Source organism: Scardinius erythrophthalmus, assembly GCF_964197995.2.
Source record: "Scardinius erythrophthalmus genome assembly, chromosome: 13".
NCBI lineage: Eukaryota > Metazoa > Chordata > Actinopteri > Cypriniformes > Leuciscidae > Scardinius > Scardinius erythrophthalmus.
The window spans coordinates 24883754-24907882 of record NC_138233.1 but is presented as its reverse complement, the minus strand read 5'-3'; the positions used below and the strand labels follow the sequence as shown (position 1 = coordinate 24907882).

The 24129-nt window shown below is 37.7% G+C and overlaps 1 protein-coding gene across 3 annotated transcripts; it reads left to right on the top strand.

Moving 5' to 3' along the window:
• Nucleotides 1–681: 681 nt before the first annotated feature.
• On the top strand, nt 682–22443 carry arhgef37 (Rho guanine nucleotide exchange factor (GEF) 37). 3 transcript variants are annotated; one of them, XM_081382299.1, is made up of 14 exons: nt 682–808; nt 2407–2795; nt 4550–4845; nt 5372–5501; nt 6231–6378; nt 6515–6714; nt 6856–6986; nt 8087–8191; nt 8487–8600; nt 10606–10923; nt 12438–12566; nt 15750–15945; nt 16938–17110; nt 19532–22443. In XM_081382299.1, exons 3-14 carry the CDS (start codon nt 4561–4563, stop codon nt 19739–19741), a joined length of 2139 nt encoding a protein of 712 aa, XP_081238425.1. In that variant the 5' UTR covers nt 682–808; nt 2407–2795; nt 4550–4560; the 3' UTR covers nt 19742–22443. The 3 variants fall into 3 exon arrangements, with proteins under 3 accessions (XP_081238425.1, XP_081238424.1, XP_081238423.1); XM_081382298.1 differs by having other exon boundaries at nt 2407–2819; XM_081382297.1 differs by lacking the exon at nt 2407–2795 and having other exon boundaries at nt 711–808.
• Nucleotides 22444–24129: the final 1686 nt, after the last annotated feature.

The following is a 24129-nucleotide window of genomic DNA, read 5'->3' as shown; positions in this document are numbered from 1 at the left end:
ACTAAGGTAGTTAATTAATGTTAACTAATGAACCTTATTGTAAAGTGTTACCAAAATGTCTATGTTTTATTTTAGTGTTAACCCACACTAGTGGAGTCAGTGTATGTGGAAACAGCTCTTAAGTAAGCTATATTTGTTTATACATCTTACTGTATAGAAAAAAAACTCTATTTTTTAGTCGAGACTTAAGATATTAACCACGAGAAACATAGCCTATAGGCCTATATAAAATTAAAGCCTGAAATATAAAATTAAAACATTGCAAATATTACGAAAACGTTATTGAAAACCGAATTTGAGGTGTAGCCTACTTACATCTATTAGATTCCATAAGCACTGAGCTGTTTCCACTGATCTATATATAGAGTGATACGTCTAAAATGAAAGAGATCAGTAGCTGTTACCCAGGCGTCCACGCGATGTCTCTGTTTCCCAGTTAACCTTTACCATAACAACGTTATGTCTTCTGGTTTACCACTACTGCGTGGCTACTAACATTTCTAAGAAATCAACGCATCAGATGCCTCTCTGCAGCATTCATCCGATTTAATATGCGAATGAGAAAAACAATATGTCATATTTCTCATGACTAAGCCACTCGCGCGGAATGATCGGAATGCGTGACGCGGGGCCTTGCGCGTGAACCTGTTACTGAGCGCGAGGACCGTAAGAACAGGTGACATTAAAAGCAACATCAGTCAGTCTCGCTTTCGAGGTCGGCTTAAACTTGGCAGAGCGTTAAAGTGCTCGTAGATGCGATGTTTCTGTGTTCTACGTCCGAGGAATCTCCGCTGTAAACACATTACAGGTAAGAACACAGGTGAGATGCAAACGTGTAATACATTTAATGCTACATTCGAGATTTCAAACATAACTTTAAAGGGACAGCTCACTCAAAATGAAACTCCTGCCATTATTTACACAAGCTCATTTTGCTTCAATCCCGTGTGACTGACTTTCTTACGTGGAAAATTAAGATGACACATAATGACAGACAGTCAGTCACCATTTACTTTAATTGTATAGAAAAGGATTTATGAGCTGTAGGCTAACTCTTACACGAGGGTGTGAAAATAGTTGCATAATTTCTATTGTTGAGTGAACTATTTGTTTTACGATGTTTAATGTGGAATTTTGTATTATGTGACTAAGTGAGGATTAAGTGTGTGAGTTCACATTTTAAGTTTAACCAATTTAATTTATTTGCCTTTTTTTCTTGTTTGTTTTGTTATTACTATAGCCTATGTTAAATCTATACAGTGTACTTTTCTTATTGTTATGGAAATAAATGAACTGAGAAAATATACCACTTCACTTCCCACTTAAGGCTGCAGTCTGAGGTTTTGTGCAGTTGATATGACACCTTAAAGGTATAGACCACCCAAAAATGAAAATTCTTTCATTAATTACTCACCATGTCATTCCAAACCTGTCAATGGAGGGACAGAAAGCTCTCAGATTACACTGTAAGACTTTCGTTCACCTTCGGAACACAAATGAAGATCTTTTTGATGAAATCTGAGAGCTTCTCTCCCACCATTGACCGCTACGCAACTGACACTTTGACGCTTCATAAAGGGAAAGTAAAACTAATCCATATGAACAGAAACAGAAGCTCAAGCAAACCCACTTGACTCGCAAGAACGACCCTCTTGCAGAAGCTCAAAAGTGCTGCGTAACACGAGAATGAACCTCATTGGTTCTTGCTGAAGCTCAAATGTGCTGCAATCCATAAAAAAATAGGAAATGTCAATTTTGATTTCCTGATGACTTTAAACAAAGTTATCTAGGCTAATACTTATGTATGTACATTTATTATGAGTACTTTAAATTTGGCACATGTATCCATCTATTTTTATCTAAAGTGATGTGTAGTGCGTTTAAGGTATATGTTTTAAAGTCTTTTTTTATTGAACTGCAAAAAGCTTAAAACAAATGGAGATCTGTCTCTAAAAAAATGTATTTTTTAAATGTTCTTATACAATTCAATACTGCAATATACATCAGTATTTTTTTCCTCATTATTAATTACATTAACAGCATAACAATGGGAAGACAAGTTTGCTTGAAAAAAATTAACAAGCATTTCTTAATGTCTTATGGTGCGGTCAAATTTACCATTGTTCATCAAATTTTCACATTTCAATAGGAATCTACGCGATTAAGAATTTCGAATAAAGGTGAAATATTTCCGCACACAGATTTTGCACTAGGTTCAAGTTGGTCATGCGGATTTGCCTCTGTGACGAACAGAAAACAATGGGGTTTCAAACTTGTATAAGTGTTATGGTCTCAATTTGTGCAAATTTTAACCTAAAATCTTAATGTTAAAAACACTTTGTGTCCATTTACATCATGAAGAATGTGTCTAAAATAGTTGGCTTGATGGCTTTTGTTTTTTAACAGCTCTGACCTCTGACTCACTCAAGTTGGCGTGTTATTTCCTGGCCACATGGGGCTTTTGTTTACTGCATTTGCTGCACAGCTGAGTGTGTTGTACACCAGTTCTTGAACTCCTGCCATCCAATCAGCTTCATCCTGCGCTGGCGTCACTTCCTTCCCAATGGATACTGCAGTCAATCTGTGTATTCATTAAAGTGTGTGTCCTATCCGGGATCCCCACTGCTAAAATCCCACCTCCCAGCTGACCCACCCATCCCCCCTTCCCTCACACACCCGTGCCACATGAGGCCCTGCAGTGTGACTCAGTGGACAAACTTACACCAGTCTGAGAGTCTGGCCTGGGCTTTCCCCAGCTGCACACCTCATTTTTTCCAGCGCAAGAGACTCCAAGGGTTAGTTTTTCCCATTCTGTAAAGGTAATTATGCATTTGGTTATTTTTTGGGGATTGTTCTTGTAGTAAACCTGTCATTTCTTTAGTCCTTATGAACGGGTTTGCCATACTGCAGTGCACCACTGTTAAAGCTCTTAGTGTGCGAGCGTAAGCTCTGCGCTACATGCTGAGTTTGTGGTTTTCGCTTTGAGTGTGCTTGTCTTGAGCACTTGTTAGAAGTATGTTGTTTCCTTATTAATGGCTACGGATGTGGTGAAATTTGTTTGTATATAGATGTGCTTGCATATCCTCTATGTGCTTGTGGGTATAGCTGGAATTGTAACAGAGGTGTTGATGGTCTATGAACCTTTATTTATCTTCAGTGACTGCGCAAATATCATAAAAGTTTGACAAAGTCAGACTTTGTCCTCAGTTTTGAGTTTGTTTCTTTTTTGGATATGTACGTTTTATTACAATTGCAATCAAAAGCTGTCTTTGATAGCATCATCCGTGGAAGTCTTCAGACACATGGTGTTTCACCCCCTCTGGGAGGTGACAATACAGAGCACTCAGCCCTTTATGGGTGGTCCTTATAGTGTGATCGCCGAGTCTGGTTTATGTGTGTAATAGTCTTGATTGATGGTCAGCTTTAGCATAATTGTGATGAATGAGCTTAAAAGGGAAGTTCATGCAGTTCATACAATCCAAGATCAGCATTCTTTTAAGGGGCGTTTACACACTGACAACTAATTGCAACTAGAAAGCAATCGAAAGTCATTATTTTTTAGTGAGACTTGGCTATTTGAGTTCAAATTATTCAAATGCACAGTGACTGTCAGTGGGAGTGCAAGTATGTTTACATGTGTTACTACCTACTGTGGGTTTTAGCCTAATCAAGCGATTGTTAACTAAAATGATTTAAAATTTGTGAAAAGTAGGGCTGCATATCAAAATATTGCAAATGTACAGATCACGATATGTATATCATAACGGCTTGCAGTAACTTGTGTTATGAACAAAATCCCTCACTTGACCGAATAACTTTTGTAGCTTTAATAAAAATCAGTATGTATTTAATCCATACAGTGAAGACTAAGCAGTGTTTTATTTTTACATTTGGTTATTCAGTTTCTGAATAAAAAAAAACAGTTTCACACTAATGTTAAAATGACACTTACTACTTATGCTACAGTAAAACTGCTGTACACTTTCAGAAGTTGAAGGGATGCTTTCTACTGACAAAAATAATGTGAAACATGTATGTAGGTTGTATCATTTTAAATATAATTTAAGTTTTTTACACACTTTAAGCTGTATCGCATATCGAATATCGCATTATTAAATGAGTTGTCGCATATCACGTTTTTATCCAATATCGTGCATCCCTATTTAAGAACTTGGTAATTAAAATGAAGCTGAAATAAAATATAAATATTAGATGAAAAACTTTATTTCAGTTAGTTGCCAGGGCAAAATGGCTAATTTTTTTACTATAATTAAATAAAAACAAAGCAGAATGAACTTAATAAAATGGCAAAAACACATAACAGAATTACTAAAACGAAAGCTGAAAGTTACTTCAGAATATTAATATAAACTGTAACAGTGTATAAAAAAAACACAAAAATTACACTGAATCAAGCTACAGTCTTTATTTTACTGTCCAAGTACACAACACAGAATATCTTAAGGGTTATATACATATTGTGCATTACCATCGGACAGGTAAGCCGTAAAATGTAAAAGCTGTTAAACGACTTCTATATGCATTTTAGGCATTCCTGCTATGGCGAATTCGCTGAAGGCAAATGTAAGATTGATGGCAAAGGACGATATCATAGAGGAGAAGGAAGGAACTAAAGAAATGAACGACTCCCTGGAAGAGCCTGCAGAAGAGGAAGAGAATGAAGAAGAGAGAAAGGCACGGGCCGCAACAGAGACAGCAGCCAGAGAGAGGGACGCTCAGAGGCAGCTCATGTCTATAGATGAGCTGGTGCAGACTGAGAGGAACTACCTGAAACACATGCAGCTCTGTACAGTCACCATCAACAGCAACCTGCAGAAACTCCAGGTTCACAAGTTCTCTTGTAGTCACTTTCACTCATTAAATATCTGTTAAGGTGCCACACATCTGTTATTTACATTATGTATTGCTTCCACCACCACTGAAATACCATTGAAGCACTCTATCATTCCTACATGAACACATTAACAATCTAATCAGATAATACAACAATTAGCCTCTAAACTCTACTTTAAGTAACTGTGTTCTTACATTATTGATACATTATTAAAAACAAGAACTTATGACATGATCAAAAACCAAGCAAACATAAACAACAAACAATATACAAAGAAGTAATATTAAAGAAATAAGATAAATAAAAAATAATAATGAAATCATATAATAAGAATAATCAATCGAATTGGGATTATACTTATATTAATATTTGATTCAAACCAGGAGGGAATGGGCCATAAAGCATAAATGGCTCATAATTGGGACTAAATGATTTTGCTTCTCTCATATTTGAAATGTATAACCATTGTAGGTAAACAAGCTTTAATGATATCAGATATTATTGGGTCCCTTGCAGCCTCCTCCACCGAACCTAGAGAACATGTTCCAGCACATTGATGAAGTGATGGATGTTTCCAGCAGACTCCTGAGCCTCCTGGACCAGGCACAGATACCTCACAGCGACCCAAAATACCTGCAAACTCTCTGTGAGTACAGCCGGACAAACTGGAATTTCCAGTCCACTTTCGATTTCCTCAGTTCTTTTGCAGTCATGCTGTCTGTGTGTCATGCCCACATGCGGATTAACATATTTTTTCCTTGAGCTCATGGTTGAAGAATCTAGAACTTGAATTTCAAGATGAGCATAATGATGTTTGAGGTTTAGAATGTTATGTGTAAATTCCTTCTGTTTGGATCTCTCTTATGCTGACTAAGGCTACATTTATTTGAACAAAAAGGCAATAAAAACAGTAATATTGTGAAATATTATTTCATTGAAAAATAACTTTTCTGTTTTAACATATTTTAGAATTTCATTTTTTCTTTATAATGGCAAAGCTGATTATTTGTCATCATTACACCAGTCTTCGGTGTCACATGATCCTTCAGAAATCATTCTAATATGATGATTTGCTGCTCAAGAAGCATTTCTTATCATCAGTGTTAAAGACATTGATGCTTAATATTTTTGTGGAAACCATGAGACTTTTTTCAAGATTTTTTTTAAATGGAAATCTTCTGAAACATTATAAATGTCTTTTCTGTCACTTTTGATCAATTTAATGCATCCTCTCTTTAAAAAGAAAAAAATCATTCTCACCCCAAACTTTTGAACGGTAGTGTACTGTATGTTGTATGGAAAAGATGTAAATATTGTTTTATATTATAAAAATGTATAATTTTTAATTATTAAAGTATCTTATTCTTTCTTTCAGGTGACTCTTTCCTTAGTCTGTCTCAAGATATAGAGATGGCCTATAAGGAATATCTTGCCAACTACAACAACATCACTGCTCTAGAGAACAGCTACAAACAGAAAGAGGCCCTGTGGTTAGAAATGACCCGAATCATCAAGTCATCTGCGTAAGTTCATAAACAACAACCATGTTGTGTATGTCTCGAACAACTCCTTGAGAGCACAATGACTTCCTAGACAAATACACCAGTGTATTACCCAACATTCCTTCCATTTTTGACCCCTGATCCCATCTGTCTTCAGTCCTGATGTGAATGCGTCCACTCTGAGTTTCTTCCTGGTGATGCCGGTTCAGAGAATCGCCCGTTACCCCCTTCTGCTCCAGACCATCCAGAAGCACACAGACCCCCAACACCCAGCCTACGTAATCCTGGAGCACACCGCTCACACTGCGGTCCAGATTAACTGCAGGATCAATGAATACAAACGCTTCCGTGAAGTGGGTGAGAACATGCACGCAATTTAGACAGCAAAGCTTACCGAAGCAAAGTATGCAAATCCATTGTTAATAATAGCGTGAAACCATGAATGAAATGCTTGAGGTTTTGATTTGCTTGATTATTCTCATTCTCTGACTGTCACAGCTGACAAGTACAAGAAGACAGAGAACCTGACCATCAAGGACAAGATCAATCGACTCAGTGGCCACAGCATTGCCAAGAAGACGGCCCGGTTTAGCCAGTACATAAAGCATGAGACAGGAATGGTGCCAAAGGTAACTGACAAACAGTTAGGGTTGGGTATCGTTTGGGTTTTTTTCGATACTTTTAAAACAGTACCGGTTCCTGAACCGATACTTTAAAAAAAAGAGAGCCTCAAAATGATGGTGAATAACATTAAAGAATGGCTTTTTTATTGAAAAAAATATTTAATACAATTAAAAACAAAACACAACAAATTAACATAACAAATTCACAATAAAACCTAAGCCACCTAACCCAAATACAATAATTTAACACTAAATAACACTACAGTACTAATAACAGCAAAGTAGTCTGTATTTGGTATGCTACAAAACAGCTTTAGATTCAATTCTTTTTACAATTTTTTGCCTTCTCTGGCCAAATACGACACCTCACCTGACTGCACAAGGTGAGCATTTAAGTGGGTGGTGAAGTGTGAGAAGAACAGAGTAAATTTTATAGTTACCTACACAATGTGTAGCCTATCTAAACACGCCATCAATTTATAATTGAAAGGATTGTTATTACCGCTTCCATAGACATCAGTGTGTATTTTACAAACTATAAATGTTATTTACTAGTACTTATGTATATTTAAATGTCTGAAACCCATAATAAACCTTATGTGGTTGAAAACACTGAATAGTTGTGATATAATATGACAGCGCTGAGAGCGCCTGTCTATGGCTCAGCGCCAGCCAACGAGCAAACGCAAATTTGAATTTAGAACTTGATGTTTTAATCCCAACATTCTAATCCCACCGGTGTGAACGATCAAATGCGTCGAAGGGTTAACGGGTGATGATGCTTATGTCCGTTTCGGAGAACCAGAGGGCAAATATTTCAACCGACAGATGAGGCATTAAAGTTGCACCAAAATCTGCATTTTGATTCGGCCCGGTTACATACTACTGGTTACTTAGTTACTGGTTCCATATCGGTGCCTGGTTTCGGTACCCAACCCTACGATACTACACTGAAGAACAATGCTTGTCGTAAACAAAGGAACAGAAATGTTTGGCATGTTGAAAGAACCACATTGTTTCCATATAGCATCAGGCACCATTGCCACATAAGATGACTTTTTACAAATAATTCTTAAATGATGATTTGTAAATCAATCCCATCATAGGTAAAGGATGAAGAATATGATGCTCTTGCCGGCTTTTTCTTTGTCCTGGAGAGGGGCATCTCAGAGCTTCATTATAACATGGAGGCTTATCTCCACCATCTACAGGTTTGCTTTTACTGTTCTTTCTCTTAATGGCTATAGTTACAAATTAACTTAAAGATTTGATCTTCTCATTTGTTTTGGTGTTCCCTCAATGTGAAGCAAGTACGCCCATGGATCAAACTCTTCAACATTTTCCATTGATATTCCAGCTGGTGAATGAAAGGAAAATAATGTGTGAGGGTTGATCCCAGGGCAGATGGAAGGGGTTTCTGAAAATTGTGAAGTTGAGATTATGGCTGTGCGCTTGGAGTGTTTGTAAAGATTTATTTAACCATCTGAGCTCTGTTTCTGTGTACAGCGGTTCCTCAGCTGCAGACCAGAGGAAGCTGATCTTGATCTGGAAGGGGAGAAAACTGCCTTGTTCTCTAAAGAAATCACAGTAGCACTCAGACAGTGGATTTACCCCTCATATGTAAGACCTTAAGGAAATTACAGTTCACATCCTTCAGAGACATTCGGAGAGATTTAGTTCTTGTGAATCTTTCAAACTAAGTTGTGTTTTTTGGGAGGGAAACTTAAAATCCTTAGTGTACATCTTCAAGCGTTACAGTTTCTCTAGCGAAAATTAGTATAAGAGTTTTAATTTAATTGAGTATAAGTCATTTTATTTGGCATGAATGAAACAAGGATGTGAATGGACAAAATGGCTGTTCAATAAGTTGTACTGTACCTAAAAAAATTAAGTCTTAGGCCATGTTCATTTTTTTTCTTGGAGATTATAACTGAGCAATCAACACCCAGGTGCATGAGCTTAACACATATATTAATTTACACATATTGGTGTGGTACAGGGATGATGTAATTTTGTAGGCAAACCGGATATAAGCATCACAATAGGCCAAAGGATTTTCCCATTGACTTTTGGATAATTGCAGAAAATTAGCTCTGTGACCAACAACTGACATGTTTTGTTTAAGTACCGGTGCTTTCCAAGACAACAAACAAAAAAGCAAAAAAAAAAAAAAGCAATCTACCAAGAGCAGTGCAAATTAACATCTGGTTTAAGACATGCTTTTTTGTGAGTTAAATAAATAGTGCGCAAACACCAGTAAATTGGCGAGCGCAAGGTCAGGCACAAAAATAACTGTCCACGCATTTTCAGTGCTTATTTTTTATTGTGTGTCTTTAGTAAATCCTGACAGTAGTTTTTTAACGCCAAAAGAGGGTTTGTGCCGGTTTAGCCACTTGTTAGCACCTTTTTCAAGACACATAAGCCTTAAAAAATCATAAAGGGGGATTACTGATGTATTTTATGTTGTAAGATAAAACCTCAAAATATCTTGAGTTTGTGTGAACTACAGATCTTATTTCAGGCATTTAACAAAAAAAATTTGACTTTAGAACAATTGAACGGTAAGTAATGTTAACTCGTTTCCAGGTTTTTAGTACTCATTCCTGCAGCTCTCTGTTACACACTGTACCTCTATCCCTCACTGCCTCATTTTTGTACATGTCAACTTTATTTATATAGCGCTTTTCACAATACAGATTGTATCAAAGCAGCTTCACAGTATTAAATAAAATAGTACATCAGTGTTTGTTTCTGGTGTAAAACATCCACGTTTGGTAATGCAGATCAATAGCACTGTTGAATCGATTAATCAAATTAAGTATCCCCAACTGAGCAAGCCAAAGGCAACAGTGGCAAGGAACCGAAAAAACTCCATTAGGTGACCTAATGGAGAAAAAAAAACCTTGGGAGAACCCAGGCTCAGTCGGGGGCCAGTTCTCCTCTGGCGTTTATGAAGTAGAGACTGGATTTAACTGTAAGATTAAAATATTATATGAATGCCTGGCTGAAGAGATGCGTCTTTAATCTAGTTTTAAACTGGGAGAGCGAATCTGAGCAACGAACAGTATCAGGAAGGCTATTCCAGAGTTTTGGTGCTAAATGTGAAAATGCTCTCCCTCCTTTGGTGGATCTGGATATCCTAGGTATGACCAGAAGCCTCGAATTTAGTGATCTTAAAGAGCACATGTCAAATTAAATATGGCATCTTTTACTAGTCTGGATCACCAACATTTGTCATGACACCATATTTCTTCTCTGTGGTGCCTCTATTCGCCACTTTAGTTTTCTCCATTCATCAATGTCTAACCCTGCTAGAACCAATACAGCTGCAAAAACACCATGTATCATGTAGGGATACAAATTGTGCCAAGATCTTTTAACTGTTCACCAGCCATTGAAATTATGGTTGCACACAGCACCCTTTTTAGCAGAATGCTTCTTATTTGAGAGGAAGACAGTGGTTTATGCATTAAAGTGACGTGTAAAAAAAAAAAAAATAATAATTATATCATCGATCGGTTGTTGGTTATTGATTAAATTAACCATGTACATTTCTTGTACTGTATCTTGCCTCCTGAACTTAATTTGTACATCTATTTTCCTCCACTTTTGCTGCTACTTACAGGAGAGTCGTTTGAAGACACTAGTCTTTAAGCCCTTGAGCTCACTCCAAGAGCTGATGGCAGGACCACGAAACCTCATCCGCAAACGTCAAGACAAGCTCCTGGACTATGAGCTAATCGAGGAGAAGAGTAGCCTGAGTTTTGAGGAGCAAGCTATAGCTAACACCTACAAGACCATCAACACTCTGCTGTTGACCGAGCTGCCGCAGTTCAACGGGAAAGCCCTTCAGCTCCTGTGGGCCACGCTAGAGGCCTTCAGCTGCCTGCAGAGAGACCTGTCGGCGGATATGGAGCAGCTCGCCACCAGCTTTACCCATCAGGTACTTTTTACAGGAAAAGATAAACATACTCAGGTTTTACTAAAGGCTGAGGACAAAATACAGTGAGCTTTAGTTCACACTTATAGTTTGGTTCTTGTGGTTCTTTTGTTTCGGACCAGAAGACCAAATGATACATTTAGTCATTTTTAACACTGAATCTAAAATCGTACATTTTGGAACTTCCCGAACATCCAAAACAATGTTGCCTGCTGGGCTAAATGCAGTATTTTTACCAGTTGAGAACTCGTTAAGATCTTATAAAATGTGTAAAGGGGTCAAAACAGCACCAGGAATTCCTTCACACACTCAAACAAAGATCTGCTGCAAGGACAGGGCGTTTCTGACACCTGTACCAAACTATAGTGGGCAACATAGGTCCTATGATGAGAAAAACTATGATCAGAAACGCGTCTCCTCGCAGCAGATCTCCGTTTGTGTTTGTGATGGAGGATTTCCTGCCACTGTTTTGACTACTTTACACATTTTATAAGCTCTTCACGAGTTCTTAGCTCCATCATATACTATCATATGTATGCATATACACTCTCAGAAAAAAAGGTACAAAACCTGTCACTGGGACAGTACCCTTCTAATATGTACTGTTTAGGTACCAATATGTACCTTTAAGGTACTAATATGCATTTTTTAGGTACAAAGGTGTACCTTTTGAAAAATGACCACCCCAGTGACAGCTTTTGAACCTTTATTTCTAAGAGTGAACAGCAAGCGCATTTGAAACAACACACAGCATTGTTTTGGATGTTTGACAAGTTCCGTTGCGAAATATCCGTCTTTTTTTGTTGTTTTGTTTCTTTAGGTTAGGTGTTAAAAATGACAGTGTGAACGCCAAGCGAACCAGTACTAAATGTGTCATTTTCTTTTTTGGTCTGGTCCAAAAGAACCTAGAAAACCAAACTACAAGTGTGAACACCCTAAATCGAACCAAACCTGAACACACCCTTAGAGATTACCAAATGAATATTTAATTTCTACAGTGCCTAATTCCCAGGTGAATAATTTATAAATGAGCTTACTACTTTCAATTAGATCCATCATCCTATATTCATTTTTTTGATCAACCACAAAAACAAAAAAATAACAATATTAAATCAGCATAAATTAAATGCAGTACATATACTACTATGTACATTTACAAATTACAGAATTATTTTTTTTCACATGAAAATATCACAATACAAAAAATCTTAATGGTGCAAAACGTATTTTATTTTTTCGTCATGCAAAATATTATATAAAAATATATAATTTTTTTTTTTTTTTTGGAGTAAATTATAACCTGGACATGTTCTTCATAGGTTTCACGAGATTCACCTTCACAGTCATGTAGTTATTTCATCCTCATGATTGCACTTGAATACCTATCAATTTCAGGAACTGTTGAACGCTCTATCCACCACTGAACGACACTGCAAGCATGTGGTTGGAAAAGTGTTATTAAATTTAGCTTTTTGCAGGCTGGCAGTGTTTATGAATTGCTCTCTGTCTCCTGGCAGCTCCCACACAGTTATTTGGAAGCTGGTGAGTTCTGGAAGTGGGCAGAGACTTCGGTGCTGGAGGGTTCGAGGAGGATGGAGAGCCTGTGTCAGAGTGTTCAAGATGAGCTCAATGCTCCCATTGTGCAGGTCAGTTCCATCACAGAGACGCACTATTGTCTGTTGCCGGGTGGAGACGTCTTCCTACGGGACACTTTGTCCCCTTACTGCAGTTTAACGGTGCCTGTGGACAGTGTTGAATATAACCATAGCTAAATGCAGCCATTCATTCATCTTGATGTAATTTAGACCTCATGTGTTTTACATCAATTCATCCATTAATTTCGAACATACCGTAGTAAAATATGTCATGTCCTGGGGTTACTGAATTACGGGTGGCCCTAAACAGCTGCTTTTTATTTAGTCAAACGCAAATTACAGCAAAGATATACTACCGGTCAAAGTGGTAGTGTATTTGACCAAAATGTTGGGGCTTGATCATGCCTCAGAACTTGATTGGTTTGTGAAAACCGAGCTATGATATTTATGGGTCAAGATTAATTATCAGAAAAGAAAAGCTGTTTGAGAGGAGATGGAAGTTTCTTTCCTAATGTTCACTGATGAATTAAGGAAATTAAGACTAGAAGCATTTATTACATTAAATAGTCCATTATGATTTCATGTTGTGTAAATATTTTAATATCATCGTCTTTTGTCAAGGTAAGCAGAGACCACACCATTGTCACGTTTCATATTTCATTCTTCTCTGTCTGTGATGTCATGTCATAGGTATTAGACCATCACTACAGCGTTCAGGTTATAGTCAATCTGCCATCACTAAGAAATAGGGCTGCACGATGTATCGTTTTAGCATCGATATCGCGATGTGTGCATCCACCTATAGTCACATCGCAGGGTGTGCGATGTCAAGAATAGGCATCATAGTTGATCCGTGATTCATGATCCGTACGGGCCAATCGTGGATTAATTGCAAAGTGTGAACGTCAAAGAGTGAAAGTTTATCATTTGCATGTGTTTTTAAAGTCCTGTAAGTTTAAACATCAAGCGCATGTTTAAGACTGTAACTTGCGCGCTGTTTTCTGTGTCAGACACAAAGTTCGGTGCTCTTTCTCTTATTTCTGAGCTTGAACGGGCACGAGAATTCAAAATTAAGTTAGAATGCCCGTCTTGGTAAATATCTTTATAAACAAGTCAGTTATGTGTTATAAACAATTGAGAAAGAAAACGGATGCATATCATTCATTATATTGGATTCGTGCATTTGTCTTAATATACCCTATAATATACTCGCAGCTGTTTGTCACCAATGTTAATCAAACAACAAAATAGAAAGAAAAAATGACATTTGCTGCTTTAACAAAGATAATTAATTAAATTAATTATATTTAATTTATACAGTGAAGACTATGCTGTGTTATTTTACATTTGATTATTCAATGTCTGACTCTGCACCTAAATACAGTTGGATTTACCTGAAAAAATGAAAGCACTGTTTATTTCATTTATATCTTTGTTCTATTGTATTTATCTATGCGTGTAATTTGTTTATTACTTTCTATGCAGATGTACTCCATTACAAAATCACCCCAGTCATTCTAGAATGATTCATTCTTTCCTCATAGTGCTATTCAAGTCATCTGGTGAAATTGTTTTCATATCGCAATATATATTGCAAAATATCGCAATGTCATTTTTTCCAAATATCATATTAAAGGTGCAATATGCAAGAATTTTGCATTAAAATATCCCATAATCTCAAGGCCAGTGTTATATATTTTGTTAAGTTGATTACTTACAATATCCCAAATGTTTCCAACTATTTTTAAATCGTGAGAAAATTAAGATTTTAACCAAGGAAACGGGGCGTTAGAGCAGGGGGTAGCTGGGAGTTGCCAGTCAGTGGCGTCATATCCGCGTTACCCTTGGTTTCCGCTCGTACTGCGTGGAGTGGAGTCCTGGACAAATGCGGAAGTTGTAGTTGTAGCATCTATCAAGCAACAAACGTTAGCTTGTTTCGTGCAGTCGTTATGGAACACAATTATTCTTTACCGATTGCAGCTGGTTCTGTCGACAAAGCATGCTTAATTTTATATTTTCCAACTGTAGCATTCGGTAATAGTTATGTTTATGTAAGGGAAGTATTATTGCTTTATATTTGTGTTTAGTTTATTGATATAGTTTATCACGTCTGGTGTTTATGGCCATGTAAATAAATATAGCATGTGTTATACATAAAGATTAATCAGTATTTTGGCAAATGATGTGAGTATGTTCGAAATGTACTTTTACAACAATTGTTTAGAACATGTAAAACTGCACCGCGTTATCACAACAATGAATTCGACATACAGTAACATCTATGATAACCAATTTAGTATTAAACCTTACTTTTTCTTGCGGTTAATTCATTTTAATGAAATAAAAGTGTTATGAGGTTCAAGAGTCAGGAAGGAAGAAGACAGGGGTCGCGTGACTGGGACTCGTACTTTATTAAAATAAAGCAAAACAAACAAAAGTCGTGCACAACGCGCATTCACCGTGGCAACCGAGTTCAAAAATGAGAGCTCGGATCCACCGGTTTTCTTTCTCTGCGTCCAATTTTCTCTTCAGTCTCTCTCTCGTTCCAGCGCGCGGCTTATAAGCGGTCTCTCCACGCGGATCACAGCAATAAGACACGGGTGTTCGTCATTTGCACTTGACCTACTTGCATCCCGCTCGTCTCTTCTCTTTCCCATTACAGACCGCGCTGAACCACAAAAAGCATGTCATTATATACATAGAACTTAGCCTCATCCATGAACATGATTTTTCGATTCCCGTCTGACTGATTTACATCCACAGTGGAGTTTAAAACGACAGTTCCCATCATTCCACGCTCCTTCACATCGTCATCAAGCTACGCCGTTTTGTTGTTTGGATGTACCGCCCTCTAGTGGCAAAAATGTTTTTGCATATTGTAGCTTTAATATAATATTTGGTAGTCTCAGCCCTGCTAAGAAATCTGTCCTGATAAGTTTCGAGTGAAGGCAGAAGGATCAAACAGAGAGATGGCCTGTAATCTTCAGCAGTACTGCGTGTTTCCTGAAAGGGATCAAAATGTAGATCTCTGATGTAAATCATTGGAGTATCTTCCTCTCATGTTCATTTCCTCTCTCTGTTTCTCAGTTCAAAGTGATCCAGCACTGTAATTACTGCACTTCATGTACATTTTCATTCTAAATGTAATGTATTTAGCTGCGTGAAATATCACGTTAAATCTGATTAGGTACTAAATAAAACATGTTTTTCTGTTTCATGTCTGTGACGTCTCAGCCGCCCAGTCCCGCGTGTGAGCAGCGTCTCAAGGCTTTGAACGCTAAGCATGGCTCGGAGAAGATCTACCAGCTGACAGGCCCTGTGGTGGGCACCCGTGACCTTGACCTGACCCTCAGTAAGGGAGAGCTGGTAGCTGTCGTCAGTGAGATGGACACGCGAGGAGACCGTCGCCGCTGGCTGGTTGATGCAGGAGGTAAAACTGGCATGTGGAAAACTGTGGAGAATTAACTCATAGTGCATTTAAAGACAACTGAGCTGGAATCAGTTCATACCTGAACATGTATTATTGGGTGAACAAGATTGATCCATTTGATTCTCTCATATTCTGCATGCAAATGGGCCTAAGAACAAATTGGAAAATAATAGTTATGCAAATTCAAACAAAAGGTCTTTTCTTAAATTAAACTTGCTTTAATGCTCAGAACAACCCCTCTGCCAACATAGATTTCACATTCTCTAATGCAATATAAAATCCATCTGATTAAACCGCTTTAAAGCAAAATATAAACCATATGATAATACAAATTACACTTGCCTTAATGCAGTGATATTTTCATAACATGTGGCATCTACAAAATGGAAAGATCTGGTCTAAAGACAATAATGGAGGTGTACTGTAATAATAGAGAACATAGTCTAAATGTATTTTAAACATTCATATTTTGTCTAAAATTGCTTTTCATATCATTTCTGTTGCACTGCTTAGCAGTTAATATTGTGATTTTAGTAAGTTCCTTGGACCCAGAGAGGTGAACATAAATCAGCCAATCAAATTTTAGGTATCGGCTTACAGTTAATGTCAAGTTCAGGCTAACAACAAGGGTTAGTGGGTTCTACACTTTTATACTCTTTACTCACCTCTATCATTTCCCTCTTATTTAAAGGGATAAAGTTTAGGGGTAGGAATAGGGTTCAGACTATGTTTTTGGACAGGAATGTTGTTCTGGGATCAACATGTCTTATTTTATGTAAGTATATATAAAAAATATCATATACCCAGTATAGATAGTATTACCAGTACAACAATTGCTGTGGAAAGCCTTTGGTAATGTTATGACTGACATCTGCTGGTCAAGTACAGTTAAAGCACTCTTTCAAATCAGCTTTCATCAATCTCCAGAATAAAGCTATTTAAAAATGCGTATTTGAGTATCTTGATAGGACTTTGTTTTTAATTTTCTTCAGGCCCGAGGGGATATGTGCCTGCTTCAAAACTGACACGCTACCACCAGATGACCGTTGACCCTCCACAGTCTCCTCATCTGAATGTCGTGCCCACCGGTCCAGGACCCCGAAGACACTCCTACACACCCGGAGCCCAGCCGCTCCTAAACAGCGTGACCACGCCCTGTTTTCAGGTGAGTGACACACAGGCACAGACCTGCGCTTTGACTGACGGGTCATAAGGCCGCCTAGTTACTGGTTCTGATTCGTGTGTCAAATAGAACGAGACCTTTGGAGATTGATGGCAGGTTTTCCGTATCTCATGATCATCAATCACAAGCTTCCGCATTTGTGAATTCAGTATTGGAAGAACAGAAATGAACTCCTTGTCAGAAGAAGTGATATACTCGATCACGGCCACCTACACACACACTCGCGGCACCCACACATACACACTCTGATTCAGTCATCTGCTTGATCTGACAGTCAAATGGTTCCATATCATTGTGGCTTCATGTTTAGGGAAGCAGAATGTGGGAGGCAGATTTTGACTGTGGGAGACACGCTGCTTTTGTGACTGTAAAAATGTGACGTTTTTTCTGAACAACCTTAACAGGTTGTTTATCATTGTGACTGTGACAGTGCAGAAATTCTCTTTCAGCTTGTGAGAAAACACGACTGGCTAACATTTACAGCTCCCAGATCAATTATATATCCAGTTTTTGTAGTCTCAAGTGGATTTTTTTTATAACTTTGCGTTTACAAAGCATTGTTTTTCAAGAAAAGAATGTGAAGAGAATGTGAGTTGTTTGCCCATGCAGAACTCGCCACAGTGGTGTTCTGGGTGGCTTTTAGCATATTTATGACGTTGCTTATTGGCAAAAAATAATCTCCCTATATATGATTTAGGGCTCTCTTGAATAGACTTTTTTTTTTTTTTTGTCATTTTCTTTTCATTTATTTAGACATTTATGCTATGAATTATAAATATACCATGTATCAAAACTAAAATGAGTTTGTCTATTTTTATTTATTAGTTAGCCATTAAAATATATGGTTACACTTTATTTTAAGGTGTAATTGTTACAGTGTAATTATGTATTTAAGTTCTGAGTAATATTAAGTAACTGCATGCACTTACAATAGGGTTAGGATTTGGTTGAGGGTTAGTTGCATGCATCATACTGTTATTACTATGGTAAGTACATGTAACATTTGTAACAAGGACACTAAAATAAAGTGTTACCAAATATATTAGTTTTATGTGAGTCTTTTTAGTTAATTCGTTTTTGTTACCAATATCACTTTGTGTAAAGTCGGCATGAAATTAATATTCTCCCTATTTTTTTAAAAATGCATGTTATTGATATTAGGATAGGTCTGCTGCTGCAACTTTTTCATTCAACTTTTAGGGCTAGAGGTTTGTTCAAATCCCTGGGAGAAGGTGTGATCAATATGCTAGCCTCAGCAAACACCACTAATGAACATGATTCATTAAGCATTATGGGTATTAGCCACAGGGGGGAGCACTTCATCTAATTTATCCTTTCAGATTTCCTTTTTTCCACCCAGCTATTTTTATTCTCTTATGAGCTGTAATATCATAAACATCCCACTCTTAACACTTGAACATGTCTCAAGCACATTGTGTAACACTAAATACCACTCAACTTTCAAATCTAAAAAGATGTTGCATATACTCGACAGAGCACTCAAAAAACACATACATTCTCTAGACAGATTTCTTATTCGGTTTTACTGTTTGTGTGGGTTTTGCCATTGGCTGAGATTACACTTGGCATTAACATGTGATCACCGTGATCCGATCAAGCAGGTCGGATCGTAAGCCAATTGGGACATGGTGGGTTTACACCTGTCCTCATCAAGTGGCTTCTGTATCTGGATAACAGATCTGATCTTGCATTCCCGCGGGAAAAAAAAAGAAAAAAAAAAGGATGTCTCTGGTGCAAAGTCGACCTGAAGTGGTGGGTTTTCTTTTAAAAGCAGTTTTCAGTCGGGGGACATTTTACAAATCTCGCAAAATGAGGAGGATGAAAAGGCTGCAAGTGCTAATAATGTGGATAGATGCTGTTATGGAAACGGAACAGAGAAACGTATGGGTCCGAGAACGTTGCCAGCTGTGCTGGGAAAAATGCACGTTCTTTACAGAAAATGAATGGTTCTGCAACGTTCAGGTGCGATGGCAAACATTTCAGTATATTTGCGATGTACTTCGCATTCGACTGTATCGCAAAACCACACAGCTACGTGCAGCAATTCCTGGAGAGAGGAGGGGGGGAATAATGACAGTGGGCGGGGTTTCGTGTGACGTCCACCTGTGAATGCAGACACGATGGCTGGATTGCGTTTACATTACACTGAGATCCGATCACAATGCGTCCTCAACTACCTCCAAACCTGGACACGCTGATCGGATAACATTCCGATCAGAAGCGCGTTTACACTTGACTTTTCAATGTGTATGTGGACAACATCCGGATACAGGTCGCATGTTAATGCCAAGTGTAAACGCAGCCATTGACTCTCAGAACTCACAGAAAATAACTCCTCTTATTACCAATCAGACTCAAACGCTCTCTGTTCTCCATTTGCAGGTGTACGCGGGCTATGACTTCACCGCGAGGAGCAGTCGGGAGATTTCTCTGAGGGCTGGTGAGCCGGTGCGGGTGGTGGAGCCTCACGATAAGCGTGGAAACAAGGAGTGGAGTCTGGTGGAGACGCGTGGCCAGAGAGGCTACGTCCCCTCCAACTACCTTGCCATCCTCCCCTCTGTGATCGCCTCACCCACCTTCCCTTATCGCTAGCTGTGGATGATATCCATGACATCATCTGCTGCTAGCCAAGTATCCAAACACACACAGACCATGAGAAGCACTTTCCCTTTAGGGCTCTTCATACGTGAGGGGGGCGGATGGCTGCTGTTTGATGCGTCATTTGACTGGTGTATGTACTGGAGTGGTGCTTGCGCCCTGCTGTGGAGTGGTCGTCCATATACTTGATCTCCGCTTTGCCCAGGGCTGTTACTGTGGGAGATAGTTTTATCCAATGGGAGAAGAGCTGCAGGGGCATGCAGACATGCTGTTGTAGCGCACAGCTACTGGTGGAGTGTGCTGTTTCCTGCACTTACCGCTTGGATCAACACCTCAGCCGTCCGTCGAAATGATGCTTTTGGCTGCCCTGGTACTAACTTGTCTGCTTCACTGTCTTATTATTGAAGAAACTGAGAATATGGATTTTATTTCAACAACAACAGGATTTTGAGTCAAACCTCATTTGCACTGGTTTACAGCTTACTTGAGATGACTAACATGCAGACTTAAAGACAAGATTTTACAAAATATTCTTACAAAATTTGTGCTTTTGCACCATTTTAGTAATACTTGATGGACAGTTTTATTATTATTTAAATGTATACAGTGGATCTGAAAAGTATCTGGACATTAAGGACACAAATTAATTGTCCTATAAAATAATGCATGTCATTAATGCATAGATAACAAAATATCAATCCAACTGATATCATAAAAACACCAAGCAGTACTTTTCACATAAAGAAGTTTGTGAGGTTGAACATTTTTAAACGATAGATATATGGTTCAATATTAAGGCAAAAAAGTGGTCGACCAATATATCGCCTATGCCAGTAATTGTCATTTTTAAAAATATATTTGCAACAGCTGAAGATTTTTTCTGTTTGCCTGATAAATGTTGGCAGACTTTTATTTTGACAGTGATGAGAATGCCTTAGGATCTCCTGTTCTCCAAATTGGATGCGGAAAAGAGAATTCTGTTGTCACTGGAAACGCATGAACGACAAACTTTTTAAGTTCACTTCAAACTATGCTGTGCTATATATAATATTAGCATCAGCAGGTCTTTATTTGACAAAATATGATTCCCAGTGCGCACAGATTTGCCAGATTACTGAGTTCACGTCTTAGTTTTTTTTTTTTTTTTTTAATACTATAATATGATTACAGAATCAAGAAGTTTCTATCTAAAGTATACATCTTTTTGTTTTGCAGGTTTACTTTTAAATTGTTCGGTCATTTTTTTCATATTGATCAATTTCAAAATACTTACAATTTAGTAAATATTGCATCATATAAATACAAATTTCATTGCAATATGTGATATTTACTATCTTTACATTAAATTGTATGATATCATATATATCGGTTTTATATCAGCCATTGGCCTCCCTGCTCTCAAAAAATATCGGCATTGCTATCAACCATTAAAAAATCTATATCAGTCGACCACTCAAAAAAGGATAGCACTTTATTTTACAGTCCTGTTCCCCATGTACATTCTATGTACTTATTATAGTAATTGTATTAACTGGTTAATAACTAGGTACTTACCCTGCCCTTACCCCTAAACCTAACCTTAACCCATGTAGTTACCTTATATTACCTAGTACTTTCTTAGGCAAGTACACTGGAAGTACACATAAGTGCATGTACTATAAAATAAAGTGTAGTGATACTTTCTAGTTGTCAAACATTAGTAGTTAATAGTTAATGTGATGAAATACACATGATTATGATTTGTTTGCATGTGCTGGTTGGATTGATATTTATTTATTAATGCAATGACATTCATACATTTTTAATTGCGTCTTAAATGTCCAAATACTCTTTGGAGCCACTGGGTGGTGGATATCAAAGACACTGTATGATGTCGAAACGTTAAGCTATCCGTATTGCTTGCATGCAGATTCAGAACTGCATTGTTCTTGTGTTGCTTGCTTCATAACCTCTGCGATGAAGGACTTATTGAAAGATTCAAACGTGCAGAGGATCTGCTGCAGTCCGTCATAAACAACTGTCTGCCTGCAGTTGCATCTGCTGTCCACTAGAGGCGCCAGAGCGTCCTCTGTGAAGACTCCTTTTGAAGTTACCTTTACTCAGTGTTGGATTAATCCCCCAAACAGAATCATGTATTATTCATCTGATCTTCACAATCGCCTTAACAGGGATCCATCTCCCAGCTGCTTTCCTCCTGGTGATATTACCCCCTGACTATTGCATCATCTGTACATGTGACTTTGAAGAGATATTTATTTATTATTCCTCATGTCCACTCTAAAATTGAACTGATTCAGTCTTGAATTAAGCCTTCAGAACTGTTGAAATCAGTCTTCACATGTCTGCTGTTATTTTGAGAAGGTGTACAGCGAGCAGCTTTGTCTGAAATCTTCTGCCTGACCTCGGAATGCTCTATTTGTGACCAGCAGATTAAAACACTGACGTGAACGAGGCTGAGTGTTTCTGTCTACTGCAGAGGTTTCTTTTGGAGATGTGCATTGGGTTAGAGGCTGCTTTTAGCCCAAGTGCAGCTATTCCTGTGAGAATGTGCAAATGTCACCACGGCAGGGCTGATGATGACTGTGTTTTGTCGTGCTGCGGGCAGAGTAGACACACTGCGGTTCCTTGTCCGAAGAGTGCACCGCCTGTCAGTCTCTCCTACTTCCGTTAAGAGCTGCTTGTCAGCTAAGCTTTGATCCTCTGAACCCCTAAAGCTACTGCTTCCTCTATGCGACAGAACTCAAAGCTCTATAAATACATTTCTCTATTCAATGGTCTAAAAATAGCCGCTTGTCGGCAGGATCCCTCTATGGCGCCCCCTGTGGGAGCTTTTTGGAACTGCAGCTGCTGTTCCTCTTCCTCCTCTGGGAGGTGGCGTCTCTCACATTACATCAGATCGTGTCCTGGCCCTTCTCTTCGTCTTCGCTAAAGAGCCATGGGGAAATGCTACGGTAATTAGATATATGTATCCCTCACAACATTACATACTATGAAGCATTTCCTAGTCGGAGAGCAAGCAAACCTAACACCCCTATTCTAACTCCCTGCTTTAGATGTTTGTTTGTGTGTGTATTAGACGGAGATATAACGGAGGATAAGCCATGCAATAGGGGTTTATAAGTATGCAGTAAATATTGGTTGTCTTTGTGGCACTGAACAACCTTAAAGCTTTGTTCATTTTCAGTATTTTTGTCTTAGACATTAGAATATTTTCACCAATATATCAATGGCTCGAAGCTAACAGCATTCAGTGGAATTTATGGTTAAAATGGAAAAATTGGGGTTGGGGTAAGAAATTAATTAAGATATATAAGATATATTCATGTAAAATAAGTCTTACTGCCTTAAAGGGATAGTTCACCAAAAAATGAAAATTCTGTCATCATTTACTCTCCCTCAAGTTGTTCCAAACCTGTATGATTTCCTTTCTTCTGCTAAACACAAAAGAAGATATTTTAAAGAAGGTTGGTAATTAAACAGTTGCTGGTCCCCTTTGACATCCATAGTATTATTTTTTTTCCTACTATGGAAGTCAATGGGGTCCATCAGTCGTTTGGTTACCGACTTTCTTCAAAATAATCTTCTTTTGTGTTCAGCAGAAGAAAGAAAGTCATACAGGTTTGGAACAACATGAGGGAGAGTAAATGAGGACAGAATTTTCATTTTTGGGTGAACTATCCCTTTAAATATAACATAAGTTAATATTATTTTACTAAAAGTAAATATTATTATTATTGTTATATTAATTTCTAAATTCATTGCGTTTTCCAGTAAATATCGAAACTGTTAAAACGAGGTGCATTTACAGTACTCTTATGCTTACAGTAACATATTAAGATGTTTTCTGAGAATAAATCTTAAAATATATCTTATATAATAGCTAATACTTTTTTTTAAGCATAAATGAGGAAAACAAGAAAAAAATACTTTTCCTAATGGGTTAAGAAAAATAAATTCACAATGTATTTACTCAAAATAAGTCTTAATATCTTATGTAAATATTATGTAAATGTTATATTATAAATTTTAAATAAATCTATTTTTAATTATTTTAAGTAAATGTATTTTAAAATGTTTTACTGTAAAACAAGACAAAAATACTAATTAAGATTTTTTTCTGTAGGAGGCAGGGATTGGTTGCATATTTTATTCAATATCCAGTAAGACTTTTTGTCCCGGCACAATCAGGAATCCTCTTGCTGCCAGAGCCTGAGGTTAGCAAAGAACAGCTTGTGTAAGTTGACCTGTCAAAAGCTGCTGTGTAGAAATAGACACTGTGGCCTTGTCCGGCTTAATGCTCAGACTGTATTTAGTAAATTTTTGGCGCTGGTGTCATGATTGTGTTAGGGCTCTCAGCTGATCTTTATAGTCCCTGTAAAGTC